Below are 26,580 nucleotides of genomic sequence, written 5' to 3'. Positions count from 1 at the left end.
CCCCTTAAAATTTGACTGTCTTTTCATAACGTCAATGTCTTGTTTTTGAGATGCAGAGCTTCATATTCACAATATACTATGCTGTGTTTTGTGCTTAGATGTTTCCCATCATCCAAGAGTATGGAGATATGCTGGTGAAAAATATGAGCCGAGAAGCAGAGAGAGGCAAGCCTGTTGTTATGAAAGAGTGAGTAGTGGTGCATCCATTTTCTGGGGGCTCTGTAACCCACCTGGAGATATATTCTAGGTACCTAATTTTCCAAGTGTTAAATTATCCCAGATTCAAAATAAATGAGGGGTGTGGTGTTACCCTGTTGTGAACTATTTTAAAAAGGAGTGATTCCCAAAACACTTTCATAGAAAAAGTCTTCCCCTCTGAGCACATGAGACCAAATTAGGTTATCTGTGTCATCTTGTTAATTCTAGAAGACAATATATACAGACTAGAGAGAATATAATCTTAGGATTTCTGCAGTTGTGGAGAATGCAGCTGTAGGAAGCGTTTTTATCTGGTACGAACTGAGGTAGTTGGTTTGACCTAGAGTGTTAAGTCTTGCCACACTGAAAAACCTAAAACTTTAGTTTTTTCCAAGGTATTTACAAAAAGCAAAACACACACAAAATTCTCTCCCATCTCCATCGAACTCAGAAGCAAGAAGGTTCTGGAAATGAGGTGGATAGTAAAAAGTATTGTCTCTTAATGACACCAGAGTGGTAAGCTCAAGCTGTTCTGAGTATACACAAATTGTCACATGGCTTCTATATACCAAAAACTTGGTGAGTCTATATTTATATTTTAACCAGAAATATTTTAAGTTTTTACACTACACAGAGATGATTCCCTCAGGGCAACACAGTTTTTGAGAATTTAGCAAGTGTTCATGCTATAAGAGGACAATGCAGGGGCTTTCTGGATATACACTAACTCCCCTGTTTTCCTGCTCAGCATCTTTGGGGCCTACAGCATGGATGTCATCACTAGCACCTCATTTGGAGTGAAGGTGGATTCCCTCAACAACCCTCAGGATCCCTTTGTGAAAAATACCAGGAAGATGTTAGCAGCTGACTTTTTCAATCCATTGTTTTTCTCTGTAGGTATGTAGGGTATTTTTTCAAATATATCAGAAATTATCACAGTATTGCTATTTGCCTATAATATTATTGAATGCATAATGATCCCCGTAAATTCCACCAGAGAACTCCTATAGTTGAAAACACCTTCACCCAGGTGGCTGAAGACAAGATTAATTTTTTAAAACCCAATAGCCCTCCAGTTTACAAATAACAAATGGGCTGAGAAAGATTTTAGGGAAACAAAACCATTCACAATATCCACAAATCCCATACAGTATTTTGGTGTAACTCTAAACAAGCAAGTGAAAAAAATTTTATGAGAAAACCTTCAAATATATGTTAGCAATGCTCTCCTCTGTCATTCATGTTTACTTCTCTAAGTTCTCTCTCTCCAGGCTTTCCTCAATTTATGATTTCATTATTGTTTCCATTTTCATCTTCAGACCCTGAAATGTTTTATTGATTTCCTTCACCTCTTTGCATTTTCCTGAATTCCTTCTAGTGATTTCTTCATTTCCTCTCTATAGGCCCTTATCATGGCCTCTCTAAGGTCCTCAATTTGTTTCACTCTATCTTCCTATATTTGTTTACAGATTTTACTCATTTCTTCCACTATCATCTTCAACAGGAAATATTTGAGGTCATTTTCTTGTATTTCAGTTGAGGCATGTGTCTAGGCTTTGCAGACCATGCCCACAACCGCCTGGGCCCTGGAGCCTTCTGTGGATTGACCAGATGATCTGAGGTCCTGTGATCCACCTGTGATCCACACACTGGTGTCTCCCTTGGGCCAGAAAACCAGACACTGCTGCCCTGTAGCCTACAGTTCAGTCTGAGACACATAGTCTGATATGTAGATTACAGACGCAGCTCATAGGCTGGCATGCGGCCAGACTCTGGGGACTGGCAACATGCTGGCAGGGACCCAAGGACACCTCCATAGATCAGCTGGATGGCCTGAGGCCAGACTCTCCTGTGTCCCACCTGGTGTGGACCCCTCTCACTCAGGGTTCTTCAGCTCTGTAGTTCCCATCCTAGTCCCTTGGCAGCTCAGTCTCGTTGATAAGTCACTGTATATGATTGGCACAGCCATCTTGGAACTGCTCCTCATTTTAATGACTTTAACTGGTGTTTTCTTGTTAATTGGGTTTGTTGTGCTGCACTAGGTATGAGTACATTTAAGTAAAGGAACTGTTTTTATGTCAAGTGTGTTGGTGAATGTTTTTAATGCCAGCAGTAGTGCTATAAAGCAGGATGAGTGCTGTTCTTGGCCTGACTGGCCTATGATCAATATTTTTCTTCAAACTCGGGGTCTAGGGATGGAGCTTTGTGATATTGTACGTGGATAGGATGTATGTACCTGGATAGGCTATGCAGTTCACCACCACCATTGCAAAAATTTTGTTTATATCTATTCAGCTTATGATTAGTCATGTAGTTTGCTCTCAGCCTTTTGATTCTCTGCCTCAACTCTCAGAAGGATGTGGTCCTGAGAGTTCCACAACTCATGGTTGTAACTGATTTTTGTGTATTCTTGTGCACAGTTGCTATGCACTGAATGACATTAAACCTGCTTTTTGGTTTTAACCACTGAATAGTCATAAAAAGAGATAGACCAAGTTATCATTTTCTCTTTTTTTTTTAACTTAATGTGAAAGATGCCCCTGATTTCTGTGTTAAACTCATGGACAATTTTCATCAAGTTGAGACAGTTACTTCTACTTCCCTAAGGACATTTACCAGAAAGAAATATCCAGCATTGGATGTGCTGTCCTAATTTCCTATTACTCCGTGTCTGATGTATTTGTGTGGAACTTGGTTTTATTCTGTTTTGTGCTTCCTCGGAGAGCATGCTTCAGGATTCATTTCATGTTTCTGCATTAAGTTGGCAAATGTTTTGTCGATGATGTTGCTGATAATATTTTAAATTAATTTTTCTCTGCTATTTTATTTTCCATGACACATTGTATTTTAAACAAGGTAATCCAGTATTTTAGAATGAATTGTCAAGCTTTTCTTAATTTTGTAAGTTTTGGACATGCCTGGGAAGAACTGATTTGTCTATCAAATATTTGGTAGAATTCCACATTGAATTCCTTTGGAGAGCTCATCATTATAGGTATGTGTGTGTGTGTGTGTGTGTGCGTGTGCATGTGCGTGTGTGTGTGTGTGCGTGTGTGTGCTTGTGTGTGTGTGCGTGTGTGTGTGTGTGTGTTTGTGTGTGTGTGTGTGCTTAATTCAATGTCTTTAGATATGATCAGCTCTCTATATTTCATAATTCAATTTGAGCAACTTTCTGCCAGTTTGGTTTCTGTCATTTTAAAAGATTATACAGTTTTTACTAATTGTGAATAAAATAACTGACAATAGATAAAGTTTGCAATTTCACTGTCGTTTTTTTTCCCCTCTGTAGTACTCTTTCCATTCCTCCATAAAATATATGACAAACTGAATATCTCCATATATTCAAGTGATTCGATAACATTTTTACAAAAATTTGTAAATAAAATAAAAAAGGATCGGCTTGAAGACAATCATGAGGTAAAATATAATAAAAAATTATCTGAATTCCAAGGCATTTCCGTCACATACCACACTTTCCCCATAGAAGCCTCTGTTAGGTATTTGATGACTTTGATCTGTTCGTTTGTGTATGGCATCCCTTAAACTTGAGCAATTTCTGTGAACATTGTGATTGTCACTTGCATAGCATATCTTTGCCTAATGTGACTGAGGGTGGAAGAAAGAATCTGTCATAAAGACGCCAGGGCATAAGTAGTTAACCTGAGATGTTGTAGCGTATTCGCTATTATTTTTGGTGTTTGGAGTGTTTATATGTAATCACATTAATCCCAGCAATAAGTGCCAAAAACAGCAGTCACTGCCTGTGGGGTGTTGGTTAAGAATATGTCAAAGAAACAACAAAGGATGCTTTGGACTTCTTTCTAAACAAGTGCTTATGACAGGATGACAGGAGAAGGAACTACAACCATCCAGTCAAGAGTCTGTCTTGAGATGTGCAGAATGAGGAAAAACCATGAGAAAAAGGTCTTTGACCAGACAGCATAATAGTAGGACCATGATAGACATCTTGTTCTCCAAAATCTAATGATAAGTGCTCTGTGTGACTAACGATTCAGGCAACTTTAGCTCTATTCTAGGGTTAAATAAGTCATATACTCATAGGAGAGTTTAAGTTATTCATTCAATATTAATTCACAACATACAACTTTGCCTTTGACGTTTTTGTCGGCTTTTAGCACCGAGTGGATTTTCTTCAGTTGATGTTGGACTCCCAGAATTCCAAGGATGTGGATTCCCATAAAGGTAACTAAGGATACTTCAGGATCTAAAATGAATGCAGAGAGGAAAGAACTCTTTCTTGAAATGTAAATTGGTAATTCAAGGAGAGAAGGCTTCCTTCTAAACTGCAGAAAGGCACTAATATGCAGTGTTATTTACAGCAACCTGTAACTTTTTAAAATTATGTAGTATATGCCTACAGAAAATATAAAGATTACTATACCTTTCATCTATGTCAGGAATATTACAATCATAAGCTCTCAATAACATGCTGCCTGGGACCTGAATTGTCCCAACAACTGCTGACACTTCAACATAGGTGTGCAAAAATCTCATAAGTAACCATTCCTTCCTGAAAAGCTGCAGGTAGTTAACAACTGCTAAGAGAAAAGTAGTCAGGCTTTCACAGGGATGAGTCCTTACTTGTCCAATACTAAATGATCATCTCTACAAACAAACACATATAGGAGAAAGTAGGAAGACTCATCATGTGATATTACAGGGTTTATTTGTACACGTAAAAAATTGTTAAATAAGAGGCCATAAATTTGGGAATGAGTTGATGTGTGGCATGGGAGGTGTAGAAGAGAGGAAGGGAGGAGAAAATGAAATAATTATATTTTTAAATTAAAGTTTTATAAATTTGAGGGCCATTATGAGTTTGGTCTTCACACTACGAAAGCCTACAGTGATGTGTGGGTTACCTATGTCAGTCAAATGTTGATTCTCAGCCTCATGCAGAGCCAGTAAATCATAACCTGTACCTAAAAATGTGCTTCCATAGCACCCAATAGGCAAGCACAGTGCCAAAATAGCACCTTTCGCTGTGGTTCTTGTTTTGAAGTGTGTTCACTAGCTTAAGGGACTGTGGAATTTTTTTTCTTTCACAATAGCATAGGACATTAAAGAAGAAAATACTTCATGTTTATGATACATTTCCTCTTCATTCTTTTATTCTTTTGACTGGATTTAGTATTTCAGTATAATGTATTTTCCATGCATTAGTATTGCAGTGTATCTTTTAAAAAATCATTATTATTTAATTTCGTCATTTATCCTACATTGGAAGACAATGACCGATCTTTGTTTTTCAAACAATCTTTTAAAATTTAAGTATATTTTGATCCTATTTCTCCCCTCTTCTAAGGTCCTTCAGATCCCCACCCTGCTAACCTAAATTCTTTTTCAAGTGCAAACAAAATCCCAATAGAAAAACAAAATCACCCAAAACCAAGGATATAAAATGAAATTCCAAAAAGAAATAGATGCCTGAGAAACTATAATAAAATAAACACACACACACACACACACACACACACACACACACACACACACACACACACTTACACACTGAAGTCAAGTATATATTGGGCAATGACTTATGAACATAAAGCCTGCCCTAGAGTGATTAACATACTGAGTGTTATTCCATTGAAATAAACTGATTTTCCCTCTCCCAGAGGTATAAATGGTATAAATGACAAATCTGTTGATAACCTTTTGCCCAGGGTATTGTTCTTACTTTCCCATTTTCTTTCTGTCTTTCTTTCTTTCTTTCTTTCTTTCTTCCTTCCTTCCTTCCTTCCTTTCTTTCATCCATCGTTTCATTTTTTAAAATATAAGAAAAAATAAAATACAATAGGATAAAACAAAAACTAACATAAAAATGTTGGGGAAGGCAAACCAACAAAAGGAAAAGAGCCAAAAGAAAGGAAAAGGAATCAGAGACCTGCCTGTCTCTGCACCTCAGGAATCACATAAACACACTGAGATGGGAGCAATAATATATATATATTATACACACCCAGATGTATATATATACATTTATACACACCCAGAGAAGATCTGTCAGATGCCCGTGCAGGTCCTATGCATGCTTCTCCAGTCTCTGTAAGTTCACAGGAACCTTGTACATGTTGATGTAAAGAGCCTTGTGTTCTTGATATTCTCCATCCTGTCTACATCTTGTACACCACCTTCCTTTACTTCCAGAGATGGATTTAATGGAAATGTACCCTTTACAGCTGAGTGATCCAAAGTCTCTCACTCTCTACCTCATATCTGGCTGTGGTTCTCTATACTTCTTCTCATCTGCTGTGGAAGGAAGCTTCTCTGATGATGGCTGAGCACTGATCTAAAAATATAGAAGAACATCAATAGAAGTAATTTTATCATTACATCTCTTTTTGTGTTTTTACAACAATATTATTTGGTTTTACCATTGGTCCCTGGGCTATCTACCATCAGGTTGTTGGTCACAAGCAGTGCCAGGTTTTGGTTCCATTTTGTGAGTGGGTTTTAAGTCGAACCAATTATTGGTTGCTTACTCCCTTAGTCATTATATCAATCCTATCCCAGCATAAAGCGCAGAGCACCTTAGTGTATGTACCGAGGATGCTAGAACTTACTTAGTGAAGGCTGTATGCAAGCACTGGCCTTGATCATTGACATAAAGTGTCTAATCTCATTTTAGGTTTCTCTGATATGGAGATCATAGCTCAATCAATCGCATTTATTTTTGCTGGTTATGAGACAACAAGTACTGCTCTCTCCTTTATTATGTATACACTGGCCACTCATCCTGATGTTCAGAAGAAACTCCAGCATGAGATCGATGCAGCCTTTCCCAATAAGGTGAGCAGATGGTGCCTGGAGGCACAGAGAAAAGGTCAAAACTCAACACGGAACACTACTCCTTTACTTCCATTTAGAATTATAATAAACAGTAAGAATAGATTCTTTCAGCAATAGTCACTGAAAATCTAAGTCAGAGGCTACTATGAATAAAGCTACTAAGAAAATGAAGACCCAGAGAGAAAGACATGGTCTATACTCACTTGTAAGTGGATATTAGCCCAACATAGATGTCTTATGAGAGATTCCACCCAGTGACGGATTAGGTCAGATGCCAGGACTCACAGTCTGACCCCTATGGAGCACTAAGAGTGGTAGAGAAGAATACAGGGGATGGAAGGACCAGGAAAGTCCAAGAGGCAACCATCAATGCTGGCAGACTTGGACCCAAGAGGTCTACACAAACTCAAGCATCAACCAAGGACAATGCATACTGAGAACTTTGACACACTGTTCAGATATAACCAATGGAAGCTCATTGTTCATATTGGAGAGTGGGTGGGCAGGAGCAGGGACGGCCTCTGACATGAGCTCTGGGGCCAGTGATTTGATCACTTCTCCTTGACACAGAGGCACTGTGGGCAAACAGAGGAAGAGGATGCAGGATATTAGGGTGAGATCTGATAGCCTGTGTTCAGCTAGTAGGAGAGGAGACCCCCTCGCTCCAGTTAGAGGTCTAGGGAAAAAGAATAGCTTAGGGAAGGAAGAGAGGGTAGGAACAGGTGGATAGGAGCAAGGGGATAGCAACTGGAATGAAATGTGGATAAATTATAATAATGATTAAAAAATCTAAAACAAAAAGAGAAAAGAAATCTAAGACAGAGGAAAAACTGCATGTTAGAGAAAATGTAAGCTTATAATTCTGTACTGATCCTGCAGTATCCACTACCTCTAACCACAATGACACGGTCTAAAACATGCATAATATCTCTTCAGATTTCAAAGGATAAACAAGTACCAGTCAGGTGTCTTCTTGAAAAGTAAATGATGTTTTACCTGCATGTACATTTTTGTATGATGTGCATACCTGGAATGTGAGGAAGCCAGAAGAAAGCATCAGATCCTGGAAATGTGGGTCCTGGGAAGTGACCCTGGGTCCTTTACAGGGGTGCTCTTAATCTTGGAGACCCTTAAACAGTGACTCCATAGCTGTAATATTATACTGAAGCATGGAATGCTTTGGCCTGACTGTTGACTGATAGAGCTTGTGACTGACTTGCCTGGACAGCCTGACTCAGCTCTTCTCCTCATACCTGCTCTCCTTAATCACATAATTAGTCTTGAAGAAGGCAAATCATTGCAGCCTCCAACTTAAACTGTTCACATCTGCATTGTGACCTCCTCAGTGTCTATGAAGTCACAGGCATACACTACATGATCTCTCTTCACATCTGTACCCAGAACTTGGTTCTGTTTGGTAATGTACTACAACTAGGTGACTGTAACATTTGGGCTGTTAGGAAGGTGCACAAAAACATCTTCAGACCTTGAACTCACCCCATGTTTTTGTTTCATTCTGTTCCTATGACAAATATCCTGACTAAAAACAACTATGGGAGGCAAAGTACTTATTTCAACCTATATTTTCAGAGGACTGTCTTCACTCATGAAAGTCAAATCAGGAACGGAAGGCAGAAACTTATAAGAAGACTATAGCTGAGAACCGTATTAGCAAGGGCCATGGCGACTGAAGAAGACACTTCTAGCAGAGGGAAGAGAACACCAACCCAACCATAACAACATTGTTCCAAAACGTTCCCAGACTACGAGAAATTCAGGGATAAAGACAGAATAGGTAGAGAGGAGACTGAGTGAGTGTCCAACCAAGCTAGGCCCAAGCAAAGGTCCCCCTCACTGGAAGAGAGCCAATCCCTGATGCTATTCACGGTCCTCTTCATGCCTGCAGACAGGAGCCTATAAAGCTGTCTCCATACAGTGGAGGATAGTGCAGGCAATTTATCTATTACTGTAGAATACACCCTAATAATCCAATAACAATCTTGGTTATCCACCCCCAAAATGTTCACAAACCAATCTAGTCCAATAATTCCTAGTCTCTCAGTTGAGATTTTCTTCCTACATGAACCTAGGCTGTATGTAATAGATCAAGCCAAGTATGAGCATCTAAAGCAACAACAGGAAGACTCTCCACAATCAAGAATGGACCTGAGTGGATTTCTCACTAGGATTGAAATTTTTGTCAAAGTAGTATCTGTTACCACCTTATTTTACCATCATGAATTTTAAAGGGAATATTAGTTATTCACTGTCAATTTTATATATGATTTGTGTTTAAAATGAAATCAAAATTTCAGATTGTGTAACTATAGTATTATAATTTAATCAAAATATTTACATGTCATGAATTCTCAACTTAAAGTCTTGAACTGGAATTAAAAACAAATATGCTGCAATTCTCTGCTTTATGTTCCTGTCTCTGGACTTGACATCTCTCTATTAAGTTAATAACCTTCTTGATAACTGATTTGTCTTGAGTGTTATTTTCACAATATGTCAATTTTATTATGTGAAATGAAAAACAGCACAAAGTCAACCAGAATTTTTGGGTTCAAAGAATGTGCTTGTCTGACTAGTCACCTATATTCACTTCACAGTGCATTTCAATGGTGTTTAATGGGTCAAGCTACATAACTGCTGTTAACATGACTTATAATGATAAATTGACTCATCAATCTGAGTTAAATATGGAGTTCCTAACAACTTAATAGTCATGTATAGCTTGACATGAAAGTTAATATCATAACTTAACTGAACAAAATCTTGTTTTCTCTTCCAGGCACCTGCCACTTATGAGACCCTGGTAGAGATGAAATATCTGGATATGGTAGTGAATGAAACTCTGAGATTATATCCAGTGTCTAACAGGGTTCAAAGACTCAGTAGGAAAGATGTTGAAATCAATGGTGTGTTCATTCCTAAGGGGACAAATGTTGCTGTACCTGTCTTTGTTCTTCACCGAGATCCAAAATACTGGAAAGAGCCTGAGGAGTTCCACCCTGAAAGGTACAAGGATCCTGAAAAGGGAAACCTACTAGAATCAGGATTCCCTAAAAATGTTGATATGTCTCTTGCTGAAAATCACATAATTATAAATTTATATTATCTTGCCTGTATGTTTGACAGGAAATTTTGTACTACAGAGTGATAATTATTGTACAAACTGCAGCTATTTGAGCATATAAATTGTAACATTACTACAGGTTTAATTTTGTTTTAATGTCTTAAAAATTTAATGCAAATCCAATAAATATAGTATATCTGATGACAAATTTCTATGTGCTTATAGGTATTTAATTAAAAAATCAGGCTTCTCCTGTTTTTAGAAATTCTCATTATATTCAATAAAATGAAAAACATCATGTAAGGACACATGCTTGTGTGTTTGTGTATGTGTGTGTGTGTGTGTGTGTGTGTGTGAGAGAGAGAGAGAGAGAGAGAGAGAGAGAGAGAGAGAGAGAGAGAGAGAGACAGACAGACAGACAGACAGACAGACAGACAGACTGACAGACAGACTGACAGAGACTGAGATAGAGAGACAGAGAGAGACAGAGACAGTGACCGAGAGAGAGACAGAGAGAGAAACAGACAGGGACAGACAGAAAGACAGAGAGACAGAAACGGACACAGAGAGAGAGAGAGAGAGACAGAGAGACACAGAGAGAGAGAGAGAGAGAGAGAGAGAGAGAGAGAGAGAGAGATGACAGTGATGAAGGAATCAGTGTTATATTTAACTTGTTAGGCTTATATTCCTTTGAGGTTATCCATATTGTCACAAGACCTCTCCGAACACATGACCAAATTTAGATATCATGTCCACACTCAATTTGATTAGAACTTGGTGCACATGAGAAGCATAGAAAGTCTCCTCTCAGGTTCAAGTAGCCTTGCTAAGGATGAATGAGAATATAAGTCCTCCTAGTTCTTTCTTCTTCATGAGGTCCACACTCTCACACTCATCCACTGGGTGACTCTGCCAAAACCAGGTGATCTACTCTGTAGAAAGTTGAGATTGTCATCCTTCCTGAGTCTGAAGCAGGGTCTTAAAAGAATGGAGAGTCATAAACAGTCTGTGGGCACTGCATGCAACATGGGAAATTTTTATTGTTTGCCATTTTTGTACTTCTAATAATAATAAAAATATAGAACAATGTTTACTTTATTTTTGAAATTATAATTTAATTACATTCTTCTGTTTCATTTCCTTCAACCACATCCTCCAAATTACCTCTTTCTTCCTCAAATTCATAACTCCTATTTCCAACAATTTTCTACTGCATGCATAATATATGTATATATTTATTATATAGTATATATTATATATATTTTCTCAATATAACTTGTTTAGTCCAAATAATGCTACTTATATGAAAATGATACCTTTAATACAGATGCAATTGAATCTGGAGGACAAGAATTTCAACATCCAGTTGCTTCTTTTGATAAGGTTCTTGATGTCAAATGCCTTTTTTTTTCTTAGCCATGTGTGTTCAATGTTAGTAGACTCTCTGCATACAGTGCTTATTAGAGGATTTGAATAGAATCTAATACTCCTTATTTTCTAGCTAAAGAGTTCTACGTCCCATCTTTATTCCAACCACTTCCATCTCTTGTGGCTTACTGACTGCAAACTCTGGCAAAACGCATTTTTCTCAGGTAGTTTGGACTTCAATCAGCATCAGTCACTAGACCAGAAAGCAAGAAATACAAAAACTAAAAATGTTGAAGAAGTAATAAGACACAATCTGTATTAGAAGTCTACACGAGAGTTAAAATGTTTCTCTCGTGTGTCATCTTCACCAGTAGGATACCATCAAATAAAACTTTCAACCCACATACCTTCATAACCCTCTCGACTCAAAATCTCTTCTACAAAATATGACTGAATGAATATTTCAATATGTTCTTGATCTATAATAATTCTCACAGAACATATAGTTATAATTTTGTATACAATTTTCATCACCAAAATTTTCATCCAATCACATAATGAGAAATATAATTTTAATTAGACATAGTTCTATATATTTGGCATATTTGCCCTAAAGCAGGAGATTGAGAAGAAAATAAATTATGACATAGTAGAGAAGCAATTTCAGTTGATTCTCTTTGAAGAGACCAAGAAAGTAAAAGATTTTGTGAAAGAAGTTAAGTAGAGACAAAAAGGAAGTTGGAGAGGAAAAGAAGGATGAAGAAGAGAAAAAAGATGAGAAGGACCATAACGAAACAATAAACAGGAAGAAGGGAAGTGAAGCAAATGGAATGGAAACATTTTTTTTGTAACACACACATATTCTTCTCCACACACCCAACTTAAAGGTCAAGACCATTTCCCTCTTCCTCATTCATGCTAATGTCTGCGTTGTTGTCACATTCATATCCCACAACATATTTTAAAGTTTAAAGCTACATTTGCTTTCAATGAACATTCACTACATATCATCTTACTAACAGGGCACATTCCATTAAGGTGAAGGTGTGGAAAAAATGTTAACTTCCACAGTTCAGACTAAATTAACTACAACGTGATTTGAAAGGTCAACACATTGAAGTTCCCTGTATGACCTTGGCTTGGGGTTTAAGTGAAAACTGTAAACATTTCATTCCTGAGCACTTCATGCTTTAATATTTATATTTTTGCTCAATTTGACCCTAGGTTCAGCAAGGAGAACAGAGAGACAATCAATCCTTATGTGTTCCTGCCCTTTGGACTTGGTCCTAGAAACTGTATTGGCATGAGGTTTGCCTTGATGAACCTAAAACTTGCTGTTGTCAAAGTCCTGCAGAACTTCTCTCTGCAACTGTGTGAAGAAACAGAGGTGAGACTGAAAACATTGTCTTTTTGAGTGCATTTTAAGAGGCCATTAGTATTTTTATAAACTGCAAGCTCATTATTTTAACAAAGCCATTTTTTATCTATATGGCCCTTCAGGTACGGAGCAGTTATTCTGTGTCTCAGAACATATGCAGTGGTTATTTAGAGTCAGCATAGATTGCCTTATGTGATTATGTGTAGTATCCAAAAAGCTGAGCAAAGCTTGTTTGTAGCACATCCAGGTATGTATACACTATACACGGATCATATTTAAAAGTGTTTCATGTTAACTATGTATGTGAACATGTCTTGACTCCGAGAGTGTAATGATCATTTTATGATGAACATATCATTTCAGTTAATTCACTTCATGTACTGAGTCACTTTATAAACTCCATAGTGGGTTCCAATTAAAGCCATAGCCCCAAATCACTGGCTTAAGTCACTATTCATGGATATAAAGGAGTCCTTTGTCCAGCCATTTTACACACTTGTGGTCATATTTTAGGAACTCCGGTTTAGACTGCCAGGCTTCCTTTTACATTCTTATAACAAGAGCATGTGTTTTCTTTCCTTCATCACTCATCACTATTTCTCATCCTACAAGTTCAAATCAATCAAATCTCTTCCTAACCCAGAGCCAGTGCCACCTTTTCTTTATGCCAGTTACTCTAGTCTTCTAGTGATGCTATCTTCAGGATACCATCCCCCACTGGCATGTCATTAACTACCACATGTGCCCATTGCTGTTGTTTCCTCTGTATTCTTAAAGCACCCCAAACTTTCTAGGTCACTTAATTGTATTCTTCCCAGTAACTAAAGTGGTGCCTCAAAGGACATTTGTGTACTAGAACCTTCAATAAATATGTAAAGAGTGCTCTGTAGCTGTTTTGTAGATCTTGGGACCACATTTTAAACCACACCAAATATTAAAAAATAAGAAAATTCTTTTAATAGATGCAGGTCTCTGTGTGTACTTTTAAATATTTTAACTATCTCTTTGAGAATTCATATAATACATTTTTATCATGTTCACCCCTTAACCATCCCCACCTCAATACTGTTTCAATTTTTCATTCTTTCTCTGTTTCTCTCTCTCATTTTAAATATATCAAATTCAATTTGTGTTACCTTAGTGTGTGGAGTCTTGTTTACTAAAGAATGGTCACACTGCTAAAAGCAAACTGACTGTCTTTCCAGGAGCTATCACATACCAAAATTACTCAGCAAATGGTAGAGACAATGTTTCTAACCACAAACAGCCTACTCTAGCTTGATTTTGTGCATGTGGAACCACATCTGCGCTCCTGTACCTGGAGATCACTGTTTCCTTGAAGTCAGAGACCTTTTCTAATTTTACAATTCTTCTGTCTTCTTTGTGAACTTTTTATGTAATGTGGCACATTTAGAAACATGTTCGAAATGTTTCTGTTGAAAATATACAGAATACATTGTCATTAGTTTGAATTAAACTATGTCAAACATATTTGATTTCATATCTTCTGTATTTATTGTGCCTCAGATGTCAGTTGGTTTTCTTCATGGAAAAATATTATAATATAATGTGGCCAACTTCCCTCTTGAGACTTTTTGGCAGCTGTCTTCCTGATACATATACAAATGCAGATGAATGACTTAATTTTGACAACAGGCAAGCTTCAGGCATGTGTAGTAAGAGGCTGTTATTTCTGAAAACCTCTAGCTATCCACAAGATGACTTTTCTTAAACTATATGACAACCTGTTTGCACATTCTTCTGCAGACAGAAGATTATTGCTCTGTTGGAAAGCTCTCATTCCTCCACACTTACAAGATCATAGTGTGAACACTAGTCAGCATGATTGAAAATTTACTTATTGACACCATCTTGAACTTCATAGTTCATATTGGGGACTAATACCATAGTAATCCTCAAAATCCTTTCTCCAACATGAACATCTCAAATTGGACTGTAAATATGTTGTATAGAAGTCACAGTCTAACAATAGTGTTAACCATGTACAAAATCTACTCATGGTTGTCTTCCACTTTTACTAAATGAAAGATTAACATTATATCATCTTTTAAAAAATATATGTGTGTGTGTATTTGTGTGTGTGTGTGTGTGTGTGTGTGTGTGTGTGTGTATGTGTGTTGGGGTATGAGCAGACTGAAACATGTTTTCATATTCTATATAAGCAATTCCAGCTATGGTGTTAAAAGTCATATTTGCTAACATTTAACATAGTTTTATTTAATTATTGGAAGCAGTCCATGTGGTTCAGGATAGTATGCATCATGGTATGTAGCTCAGCAAGCCTTCACCTTGTAGTCCTCCTCCCTCTAACTTCTGAATGTGAGCAACACGGCCATGTGACAACACAGAAAGAAACTATAATATTTGTTGCTATATTGTCCTACCGTCATTCTGGGAAATTTGATGATTCATTTCACTTACCAATGTGTTTATTCAACTGTTGCAGGTTCCCTTGAAATTAAGTAAGAAACCACTACTTTCTCCGGAAAAACCTATAGTCCTAAAGGTTGTATCAAAAGATCAAGCCACAAGTGAAGACTGACTTTACCTCAAGTTCCAATATGTTCTTCAAAGATCGGATCCTAAACATTGGAGATTTTGAACTTACATCTGAATAAAAGCTAGATGAATATGACTTTAATGCATAGCACATCATGATTTGAACATTCTGAATCATCAGTTATCTTTCATTGTCTTGATAAGACAATTATTGTACACCAAAACCGAGTAATGATTTAACAGCTCATATGTTCTTTCATATCAAATTATGTAAAATATGTTTATTTCTGAGGTGATCAAATTTTTCTTATTGATGTTATCAATATTGTTTGCCCTCAACAAGTCTTTAATGTTTTGTTAATGACCCAGGATTCAACTGACAGTTATTTGTCCATTGCACTTTGACAAGTTGTGAGTTTCTATGTTAAACACAGTCCACTCACCAAAAAACTTATTTCATCAGATAAGACAGCTGAATTAATCTGTAGATAAAAGATGCAAAGTTAGAAGACAGTTTGATATTAAGACAATTTATCAGAATACTAATAATAGGATAGCTCCAGGGACTATGAGCTCTCCATCCATGTATTCTCTTTAGAGATATAGGACCAGGCATGCATTTTCTTTACATGGAGTATCATAAGGGAATATGCTTCATATTCAACTTTGAAAAGAACAATATAAACATATATGTCATAAATAATTGATATTTCTGAATTTCACACGATGCACTTTATTTTTTTAATTTATTTTTGTTACATCTCAATGGTTATCCCATCCCTTGTATCCTCCCATTCTTCCCTCCCTCCCATTTCCCCTTATTCCCCTCCCCTATGACTGTTCCTGAGGGGAATTACCTCTCCCTATATATGCTCATAGGGTATCAAGTCTCTTCTTGGTAACCTGCTGTCCTTCCTCTGATTGCCACCAGGTCTCCCCCTCCAGGGGACATGGTCAAAGGTGAGGCACCAGAGTATGTGAGAAAGTCATATCCCACTCTCCACTCAACTGTGGAGAATGTTCTACCCGTTGGCTAGATCTGGGTAGGGGTTTAACGTTTACCACCTGTATTGTCCTCGGCTGGTGCCTTAGTTTGAGCAGGACCCCTGGGCCCAAATCTGTCTATCATAATGTTCTACTTGTAGGTTTCTAGGACCCTCTGGATCTTTCTACTTTGTTATTCTCCCATGCTTCTCTCATCTAGAGACCCATTAGGATGTCCTCCCCTCTGTCCCAGTTTCCTGGTAAGTGGAACTTGACACTCCTACACTGAATACCTCACAGATCCACCCTCACATACCTACACCCACCAAAATTACTGTCATCTGATTTTAATAACCTACTGATCCCAATTTGTGCTGCTTGCATAGTCCCAGTTTTGTGGCTATCCACTGGAGTACAGTTAATCCACCAGCCATGGGTCACCCATAAAAAACTGATTATTGGGGGATGGAGAGATGGCTCAGAGGTTATGAGCACTGAATGTCCTTCCAGAAGACCTGAGTTCAATTCCAAGAAATCACAGGGTGGCTCACAACCATCTATAATGTGATCTCATGCCCTCTTCTGGCTGCAGGTGTACATGCAGACAGAACTGTATACATAATATAAAGGTAAATAAAGAATTTTTTTAAAAGTTTCAAAAAAATACTGATTCTCAGTTACCCCCAAATCATCCGCTATTCACAGCTCTGTTAAGGACAAGGATTTGTGAATCCCTTCAATTTCTATTCTAGAAATATTAGTTGCTTGAACTTGATTACATTTTAGTGCAGCCACCCTATCACACACAGAACACTATTTTACTCTATTCCTTCACCATATATAAAGAACACAAGTACTTAAACACTACTAAACCAAATAATCCCGTTAAAAATGGTAAAGAACTAAACAGAGAATTCTCAATAGAAGAATATCAAATGGCTGAGAAACACTTAAAGAAATGCTCAACATACCTAGTCATCAGGGAAATGCAAATCAAAATGACCCTGAGATTCCATCTTGCACATGTCTGAACAGCAAATATCAATAGCTCAAATGAAAACATATTCTAGCGAGGATGTGGAGAAACGGGAACACTCCTCCACTGCGGGTGGGAGTGCAAACTTGTACAACCACTCTGGAAATCAATATGGTGCTTCTTCAGAAAATTGGGAATAGTTCTGCCCCAAGAGCCAGGGATACTACCCCTTGGCATATTTCCAAAAGATGCTCCACCATGTAACAAGGACATTTGCTCAACTATGTCCATAGCAGCCTTATTCGTAATAGCGAGAACCTGGAAACAACCTAGATGTCCCTCAACCAAAGAATGGATAAAGAAACTGTGGTACATGTACACAATGGAATACTACTCAACTATTGAAAAGAAGGAAACCTCGAATTTTGCAGGCAAATGGATAGAATTAAAAATAATCATACTAAGTGAGATAACCCAGAACCAAAAAGACATGCATGGTATATACATGTTTATATGTGGATTTTAGACCAACATAGACATCCTCTGACAGACTCCACCCACAGGGGATAGGGTCAGTTACAGGGACTTGAAACTGCACACTGGACAGAGTGCCGAGAGTGTAGGGTGGCCATGCCAGGCCCCAGAGGAAGAGGTTTTTGTAGTGCAGGGAACACCAGATAACCTAAGGTCAGACATTCGGGGAGGAGAGCTCCCCTTCCTAAGGACTAGGGGAGGGACAGAAAGGGGATGAGAGAGGAGATGGGATCAAGAGTTGATGAGGGATGGGGTGGGATGAGGAGGGGTTGAGGGAAGGTGCTGTAATTTGGATGTAATGTACTGAAAGTGTAGAAGAAGCAGGTAATTTATATTCCTAATCCCACTACATGGGAATAGCTCTGAGACTGGCATGGAAATGAATGTAAATGCATAAAGAGGCTTCATGTTGGCCACAGATTCTCTGTGACCTATTACTAGGGGCCATTCTTATTATGGCATAAAGGAAGATTTGCAGAAACCTTATTTCTCCTCATGCAATGTGCAGATAATCAGCCTTAATTGCTGTGTACATCCCACACACCTCATACAATTGTAATTATAGAACTGTATAATGGATGTGAGAAATTATGTTTTCAGAACAAAAGAACCAGACACTGATGCCAGATCAGACCTGACTGGATTCCTTCCTCTCAACCTGCTAGACACTGTTACCTCCATCTTATTAATTGAATCTATGCTGTTTCCACTATAGAGTCTTTAATTACCCATTTATGGCTAAGTTCCCTACTGAAAATTATTCTTTGCACTTTAAAAAGTTGTGAGTTACTGTGTTAACCACTTCCCACTTCACAAAGAAAATTTTTTTATTAGATCCCAGGGTAATTTGTGAAAGATGCTACCACAGAAGACATTTTGATATCAAGAACATTTTCCCAAACAGGAGCAGGTTCACTCCATAGCCTGAGAGATCCTCAACCATGTGTTCTTGGCCAGTATGGATTGGACTTAAATCCAAGCAGAAAGTGGTTGGCTACTGCCATAATATTCATGTCACTATTGTATTTGTGCACTCATATCTTGCTACGTTGGCCATTATTGGATTTCACAGGATTCACTACTGGGTGAGAGTGTTGATGACTATCTCCCCAAAGAATTTACCCAAGTACTTTTCTATGCTATAAAAGGTTGCTATCAAAAAGAAAGTTTTCTGGTCAGTACTGTTGACATGGACTATAATCAATGTGTTTGCTGCCTTTTACAATAGGATCTTACCCTCATGTTCTGGTTGGTAACAACAATGGCAGTATCCTGTACTTTAAGTGGACCTTCAGGATGACTCTGATGAATAATCTGAGGAGAGATATTCTAAATCTGGTAATGGGCTCTTTATTAGAAACCTTTGGCTCCTGAAAGGAGCATAGTCACCAATGTAGGGTATGTTTGCATATGTACATGTAAAGGTTATCAAAATGTAGCTCTCCATATGCCTTTTCCAAACATACTTAATCATTATTCTTCTTCTCCACAGCCCCTCCCCAACCGCCCTACCCTCAAATCTCAAGGACCATGACAAAAGGAGGTGCCAAAAAGATTCCAAGAGCAAAGGTCATGGAGGAATAGAGTAAAATAGTCTTCTGTGTGTGATAGGATGGCTGCACTAAGATGTAATCAAGTTCAAGCAACTAACGTTTCTAGAATAGAAAGTGAAGGGATTCACAAACCCTTGTCCTTAACAGAGCTGTGAATACCTGAGGGTTTTGTGGGAATGAGAATCAGCATTTTTTTAACTTTTAAAAACTTTATTTATTTACTTTTATTATGTATACAGTCTTCTGCCTGCATGTACACTTGCAGGCTGGCCAGAAGAGGGCATCAGATCACATTACAGATGTTTGTGAGTGACCATGTGATTTCTGGGAATTGAACTCAGGTCTTCTGGAAGAACAGTCAGTGCTCTGAAACTCTGATCCATCTCTCCATCCCCCGAGAATCAGTTTTTTAAGGGTGACCCATGGCTGGTGGATTAACTGTACTCCAGTGGATAGCCCCAGAACTGGGACTATATGTGCAACACAAATTGAGATCAATAGGTTATTAAAGGTAGATGACGGTAATTTTGGTGGGTGTAGGGATGTGAGGGTGGATCTGTGAGGTGTTCAGTGTAGGAGTGTCAAGTGATTGTGATTAAAGTGCATTGTGTGAAATTCAGAAATATTAATACTTATGACATACACATTTATATTCTTCTTTTCAAAGATTAATCGGAAACATATTTCCTTATGATACGCCATAGTCCCTGGAGGTAACATATTATTAGTATTCTGATAAATTGTCTTAATATCAAACTGTCTTCTAACTTTGCATCTTTTATCTACAGATTAATTCAGCTGTCTTATCTGATGAAATAAGTTTTGGGGGGAAGTGGACAGTGGTTAACATAGAAACTCACAATTGGTCAAAGTGCAAAGGACAAATAACTGTCAATTGAATCCTGGGTCATTAACAAAACATTAAAGACTTGTAGAGGAGAAACAATATTGACAACAGCAATAAGAAAAATTTTACCACCACAGAAATAAACATATTTTACATAACTTGATATGCAAGAACATATGAGCTGTTAAATAATTACTTGCTTTTGGTGTACAATAATTGTTTTATCAAGACAATGACATATAACTGATGATTCAGAATGTTCAAATCGTGATGGGCTATGCATTAAAGTCATATTCATCTAGCTTTTATTCAGATGTAAGTTAAACATCTCCAATGTTTAGGATTCAATCTTTGAAGAACATACTGGAACTTGAGGTAAAGTCAGTCTTCACTTGTGGCTTGATCTTTTGATACAACCTTTAGGACTATAGGTTTTTCCGGAGAAAAAATTGGTTTCTTACCTAATTTCAAGGGAACCTGCAACAGTTGAATAAATACATTAGTAAGTGAAATGAATCATCAAATTTCCCAGAATGACGGTAGGACAATACAGCAACAAATATTATAGTTTCTTTCTGTGTTGTCACATGGCTGTGTTGCTCACATTCAGAAGTTAGAGGGAGGAGGACTACAAGGTAAAGGCTTGCTGAGCTACATACCAGGGTGCATACTATCCTGAACCACATGGACTGCTTCCAATAAATAAATAAAACTATCTTAAATGTTAGCAAATATGACTTTTAACACCGTACAGCTGGAATTGCTTATATGGACTAGGAAAACATGCTTCAGTCAGCTCATACTCCAACACACACACCCATACGCACACACACACACACAGATACACACATATATATACTTATATATTTTTAAAGATGATATAATGTTAATCTTTCATTTAGTTAAGTTGTAAGACAACCATGAGTAGATTTTGTACATGGTTAACACTATTGTTAGACTGTGACTTCTATACAACATATTTACAGTCCAATTTGAGACATTCATGTTGGAGAAAGGATTTTGAAGATTACTATGGTATTAGTCCCCAGTATGAACAATGAAGTTCAAGATGGTGTCAATAAGTAAATTTTCAATCATGCTGACTAGTGTTCACACCATGATCTTGTAAGTTTGGAGGAATGAGAGCTTTCCAATACAGCAATAATCTTATGGCTGCAGAAGAATGTGCAAACAGATTGTCATATAGTTTGAGAAAGGTTATCTTGTGGATAGCTAGAGGTTGTCAGAAATTACAGCCTCTTACTACACATGCCTGAAGCTTGCCTGTTGTCAAAATTAAGTCATTCATCTGCATTTGTATAAGTATTAGCAAGACAGCCCCCAAAAAGTCTCAAGAGGGGAGATGGCCAACTAATATTATTATTATTTCCATGAAGAAAACCAACTGACATCTGCAGCACAATAAATACAAAATTTATGAAATTAAAGATGTTGAACATAGTTTATTATAAACTGACAATGTATCCTGTATACTTTCAACGGGAAATATTTTGAACATGTTTCTAAATGTGCCACATTACATAAAAAGTTCACAAAGAAGATAGAAGAATTGTAAAATTAGTAAAGGTCTCTGACTTCAAGGAAACAGTGATCTCCAGGTACAAGAGGGCAGATGTGGTTACACATGCACAAAATCAAGCCAGAATAGGCTCTTTGTGGTTAGAAACATTGTCTCCACCATTTGCTGAGTAATTTTGGTATGTGGTAGCTCCTGGAAAGACAGTCAGTTTACTTTAATGGCATGACCTTTCTTTAGTAAACAAGACTCCACACACTAGGGTAACAAAAATTGATTTTGATATATTTAAAGTGAGAGAGGGAAACAGAGAAAGAATGAAAAATTGAAACAGTATTGAGGTGGGGATGGTTAAGGGGTGAACATGATAAAAATGTAATATATGAATTCTCAAAGAGATAGTTAAAATATTTAAAAGTACACACAGAGACCTGCATCTATGAAAAGAATTTTCTTATTTTTTAATATTTGGTGTGGTTTAAAATGTGGTCCCAAGATCTACAAAACAGCTACAGAGCACTCTTTATATATTTATTGAAGGTTCCAGTACACAAATGTCCTTTGAGGCACCACTTTAGTTACTGGAAAGAGTACAATTAAGTGACCTAGAAAGTAGGGGATGCTTTAAGAATACAGAGGAAACAACAGCAGTGAGCACATGTGGTAGTTAATGACTTGCCAGTGGGGGATAGTATCCTGAAGATAGCATCACTAGAAGACTAGAGTAGCTGACACAAAGAAAAGCGGGCAATGGCTCTGGGTTTGGAAGAGATTGGATTGATTAGAACTTGTAGGATGAGAAATAGTGATGAGTGATGAAGGAAAGAAAACACATGCTCTTGTTATAAGAATGTAAACGGAAGCCTGGCAGTCTAAACCGGAGTTCCTAAAATATGACCACAAGTGTGTAAAATGGCTGGACAAAGGACTCCTTTATATCCATGAATAGTGACTTAAGCCAGTGATTTGGGGCTATGGCTTTAATTGGAACCCACTATGGAGTTTATAAAGTGACTCAGTACATGAAGTGAATTAACTGAAATGATATGTTCATCATAAAGTGATTGTTACACTCTCGGAGTCAAGACATGTTCACATACATACTTAACATGAAACACTTTTAAATATGTTCCATATATAGTGTATACATACATGGATGTGCTACAAACAAGCTTTGCTCACCCTTTAGGATACTACACATAATCACATAAGGCGATCTATACTGACTCTAAATAACCACGGCATATGGTCTGAGACACAGAATAACTGCTCCATACCTGAAGGGCCATATAGATAAAAAATGGCTTTGTTAAAATAATGAGCTTGCAGTTTATAAAAATACTAATGGCCTCTTAAAATGCACTCAAAAAGACAATCTCACCTCTGTTTCTTCACACAGTTGCAGAGAGAAGTTCTGCAGGACTTTGACAACAGCAAGTTTTAGGTTCATCAAGGCGAACCTCATGCCAATACAGTTTCTAGGACCAAGTCCAAAGGGCAGGAACACATAAGGATTGATTGTCTCTCTATTCTCTGTTAATGCCCGGCTGGTGCTCTGGAGAGGGTCCAGGGTAAATTCTCTCTGGAGTTGGATTGCGGGTGCCCTTCTTGTTCACTTTGTCTCTAGGGTGGCCAGAGCTGATGGCTCAGGCAACCGATCAGGATTGAAAGAAGAAAAAGGAAGGAAAGGGAAAAAGAGCTCAAGGTTTCTTCTCTAGGGACTGGCTGTATCGCGGCTGAGGAGAACTTAAACTGACCACCTTTTTTCCTATGGCTGAGGCTGTAAAAGCGGCTTCTGGCTAGAAACTGCACGGGGTCGTAAAAGGAGGCTCTTTGATCTGTAGATAGGCCTCTTTACAGAGATCTCCAATAAGTTGGTGTAAACTTAGGCTTGATAGCTATAGAAGGCTGATGGCTCTGAGTCTGCTAACTTATTTGCTAATCTATAGAGAAATAAGAAGTAAGAGAGAGATAGAAAATAAACCACTCACACACATACATTCAAGAAAAGAGGATCAGGAGAAAAGGTGAATGAAGTCGGGCATCTTAACTTCAACTGAAGTTGAGCTGCTTCATTTTTTCTCCTCAACTTTTCTCTCGCTCTCCTTCTCTCTCCTCTCCTTTATTGTAGAAGACCATACTTATACTTCTGAGAAAAGGGAATTACCTCATAGCCAGAAGAGTACAATTAATTACAAAAGCAGATGAATTCTAAAATACAACAGATTACATGCTTTAAATCTAAACATTTCTTATCTATGTATCCATTACATAAGTTCATGGTGAGTTCAGAATGACAAAGGTTGACAGGGTCTAAGGTTAATAGGGTCAGAAACTTACAAGAGTATACAACTTATCAGTTAGGACGGACCTAACTATACATTATCCAGCTATCTCTTAGTTCGTTATGAGCTCAGGACAATAATTTTGTCTGTCTTTCATTCTAAGAAACAGAGTAAATTCAGACATCTCTAGGTATCTTCATTCCACATAGGTTCACATGGAGTTTAAACAAAGTTGGCTATATTTATGGTCAAATACCAGGATTCGTGGTGCCATCTGCGGTGGAGGCTTATCTGAAGCCACAAATCTGCTGGTAGGCTATCCTAGTGAGGCATTTGGAGGTCCACAAAGGTATTTATTGCAGCCATAAACGAACTTTAACTTTTAAAACTATTTGAGCCAAATCAGGAATTCCATAATCAGGGATTAATTCATCTGGATAACAAAAAGTACATCTTCAATAAGAACCTCTAGGAAGTTTGCTCAATCAGAGCTGGCCAGTACCCAGAAAATAACAATTCACACCAATGCCAGATGTATTTATTTTTGGTTTTTCGAGACAGGGTTTCTCTGTGTAATCTTGGCTCCTGGACTCGCTTTGTAGACCGGGCTGGCCATGAATGTAGTCCTGGCTGTCCTGGACTCACTTTGTAGACCAAGCTGGCCTTAGACTCACAGTGATTCACCTGCCTCTGCCTCCCTGGGTGCTGGGATTAAAGGCACGCGCCACCGTGCCCGGCTCTAATGCCAGATTTCAGAGAGATGCAGCAGTGCACAATTGACAGGGTAGTCAGAGGTTGGAAGCAATTCTGGGGCACATCACGATACAGACCTTGCAAATATCGGATCACCTCCAGAGATCTCTCATGCCTCCTGGATTTTCCCAAATCAATGGCTCCTGACAGCATGTCAGAGGCTGGAAGTAGTTTCAGGGTACATCATGGTATAAGACCTTGCAAACACCAGATCACCTCCTAGACAGCCCACATGCCTAGTGAGCCCCCTCAACAGGGCGGCTCTTGGCAATTCTCCTTGCTGAACCTAGGGTCAAATTGAGCAAAAATATAAATATTAAAACATGGAGTCCTCAAGAATGAAATGTTCACAGTTTTCACTTAAACCCCAAGCCAAGGTCATACAGGGAACTGCAATGTGTTGGCCTTTCAAATCACGTTGTAGTTAATTTAGTCTGAACTGTAGAAGTTAACATTTTTTCCACACCTTCACCTTAATGGAGTGCCCCCTGTTGGTAAGATGATGTGTGGTGAATGCTCATTAAAAGCAAATGTAGCTTTAAACTTTAAAATATGTTGTGGGATATGAATGTGACAACAACGCAGACATTAACATGAATGAGGAAGAGGGAATTGGTCTCGATCTTAAGTTGGGTGTGTGGAGAAGAAGATTGTGTGTTACTAATAAAATGTTCCTAATCCATTTCCATCACTTTTCTTCTTCCTGTTTATTCTTCTCCTTGCTTTATCATGGTCCTTTTCATCTTCCTCACTTCTTCATCCTTCTTTTTTCTCCAACTTCCTTTTTTTCTCTACTTACCTTCTTTCACAAAATCTTTAACTTTCTCTATCTCTTCATTATTTGGACTAATTAAGTTATATTTAGAAAACACACACACATACATGCAGTAGCAAATTGGTGAAAAGGGAGTTTATGTCTTTGAAAAGAAAGAGGTAATTGGCAGGATGTGGTTGAAGGAAATGAAAAGGAAGAAGGTAATTAAATTATAATTTCAAAAATAAATAAAACATCATTCTGTGTTTTTTATTATTATTAAAAGTACAAAAATGGAAAACAATAAAAAAATTCCCACGTTGCACTCAGTGCCCACAGACTGTTTATGACTCTCCATTCTTTAAAGACCCTGCTTCAGACTCAGGAAGGATGACAATCTCAACTTTCTGCAGGGTAGGTCACCTGGTTTTGGCAGAGTCACCCAGTGGATGAGTGTGAGGGGGTGGACCTCATGAAGAAGAAAGAACTAGGAGGACTTATGTTCTCATTCATCCTTAGCAAGGCTACTTGAACCTGAGAGGAGACTTTCTATGCTTCCGATGTGCACCAAGTTCTAATCAAATTGAGTATGGACATGATATCTAAATTTGGTCATGTGTTCGGAGAGTTCTTGTGACACTATGGATAACCTCAAAGGAATATAAGCCTAACAAGTTAAACAAGACCCTGATTCCCCTCATCATTGTCATTGTGATCCCTCTCTCTCTCTCTCTCTCTCTCTCTCTCTCTCTCTCTCTCTCTCTCTGTCTTTCTGTCTCTCTCTCTCTCTAACACACACACACACACACACACACACACACACACAAGCATGTGTCATTAAATGGTATTTCATGTGTTATTGAATATAATGAGAATTTCTAAAAACAAGAGAAGCTTGATGTTTTAATTAAATGCCTATAAGCGCATAGAAATATGTCCTCAGATATACTATATTTTTTAGATTTGCATTAAGTTTTTAAGACTTTAACATAACATTA

The 26,580-nt window shown here is 37.8% G+C and overlaps 2 protein-coding genes across 2 annotated transcripts in view; one reads left to right on the top strand and one right to left on the bottom strand.

Annotated features, from left to right (window-relative positions):
* Nucleotides 1-16,081, top strand: part of LOC311586484 (cytochrome P450 3A6-like) — a 30,281-nt gene extending 14,200 nt beyond the window's left edge. Inside the window, exons 6-13 of the mRNA XM_084762539.1 lie at nucleotides 99-187; nucleotides 947-1,095; nucleotides 3,488-3,615; nucleotides 4,335-4,401; nucleotides 6,851-7,011; nucleotides 9,809-10,035; nucleotides 12,686-12,848; nucleotides 15,307-16,081. Coding sequence (XP_084618665.1) covers nucleotides 99-187; nucleotides 947-1,095; nucleotides 3,488-3,615; nucleotides 4,335-4,401; nucleotides 6,851-7,011; nucleotides 9,809-10,035; nucleotides 12,686-12,848; nucleotides 15,307-15,402 — 1,080 coding nt within the window. The 3' untranslated portion in view covers nucleotides 15,403-16,081. The remainder of the gene's footprint in view (nucleotides 1-98; nucleotides 188-946; nucleotides 1,096-3,487; nucleotides 3,616-4,334; nucleotides 4,402-6,850; nucleotides 7,012-9,808; nucleotides 10,036-12,685; nucleotides 12,849-15,306) is intronic.
* A 4,152-nt stretch (nucleotides 16,082-20,233) lies between these two features.
* LOC311587176 (cytochrome P450 3A6-like) overlaps nucleotides 20,234-26,580 on the bottom strand; it is a 30,673-nt gene continuing 24,326 nt past the window's right edge. The window contains exons 12-14 of the mRNA XM_084763672.1: nucleotides 25,088-25,114; nucleotides 23,172-23,343; nucleotides 20,234-20,730 (exon numbers count right to left, since the gene is read on the bottom strand). Coding sequence (XP_084619798.1) covers nucleotides 20,635-20,730; nucleotides 23,172-23,343; nucleotides 25,088-25,114 — 295 coding nt within the window. The 3' untranslated portion in view covers nucleotides 20,234-20,634. The remainder of the gene's footprint in view (nucleotides 20,731-23,171; nucleotides 23,344-25,087; nucleotides 25,115-26,580) is intronic.

The sequence above is a fragment of the Acomys minous genome, assembly GCF_964271855.1.
Source record: "Acomys minous genome assembly, chromosome: 16".
Classification (NCBI taxonomy): Eukaryota; Metazoa; Chordata; class Mammalia; order Rodentia; family Muridae; genus Acomys; species Acomys minous.
This window is presented reverse-complemented; position numbering and strand designations above follow the sequence as displayed.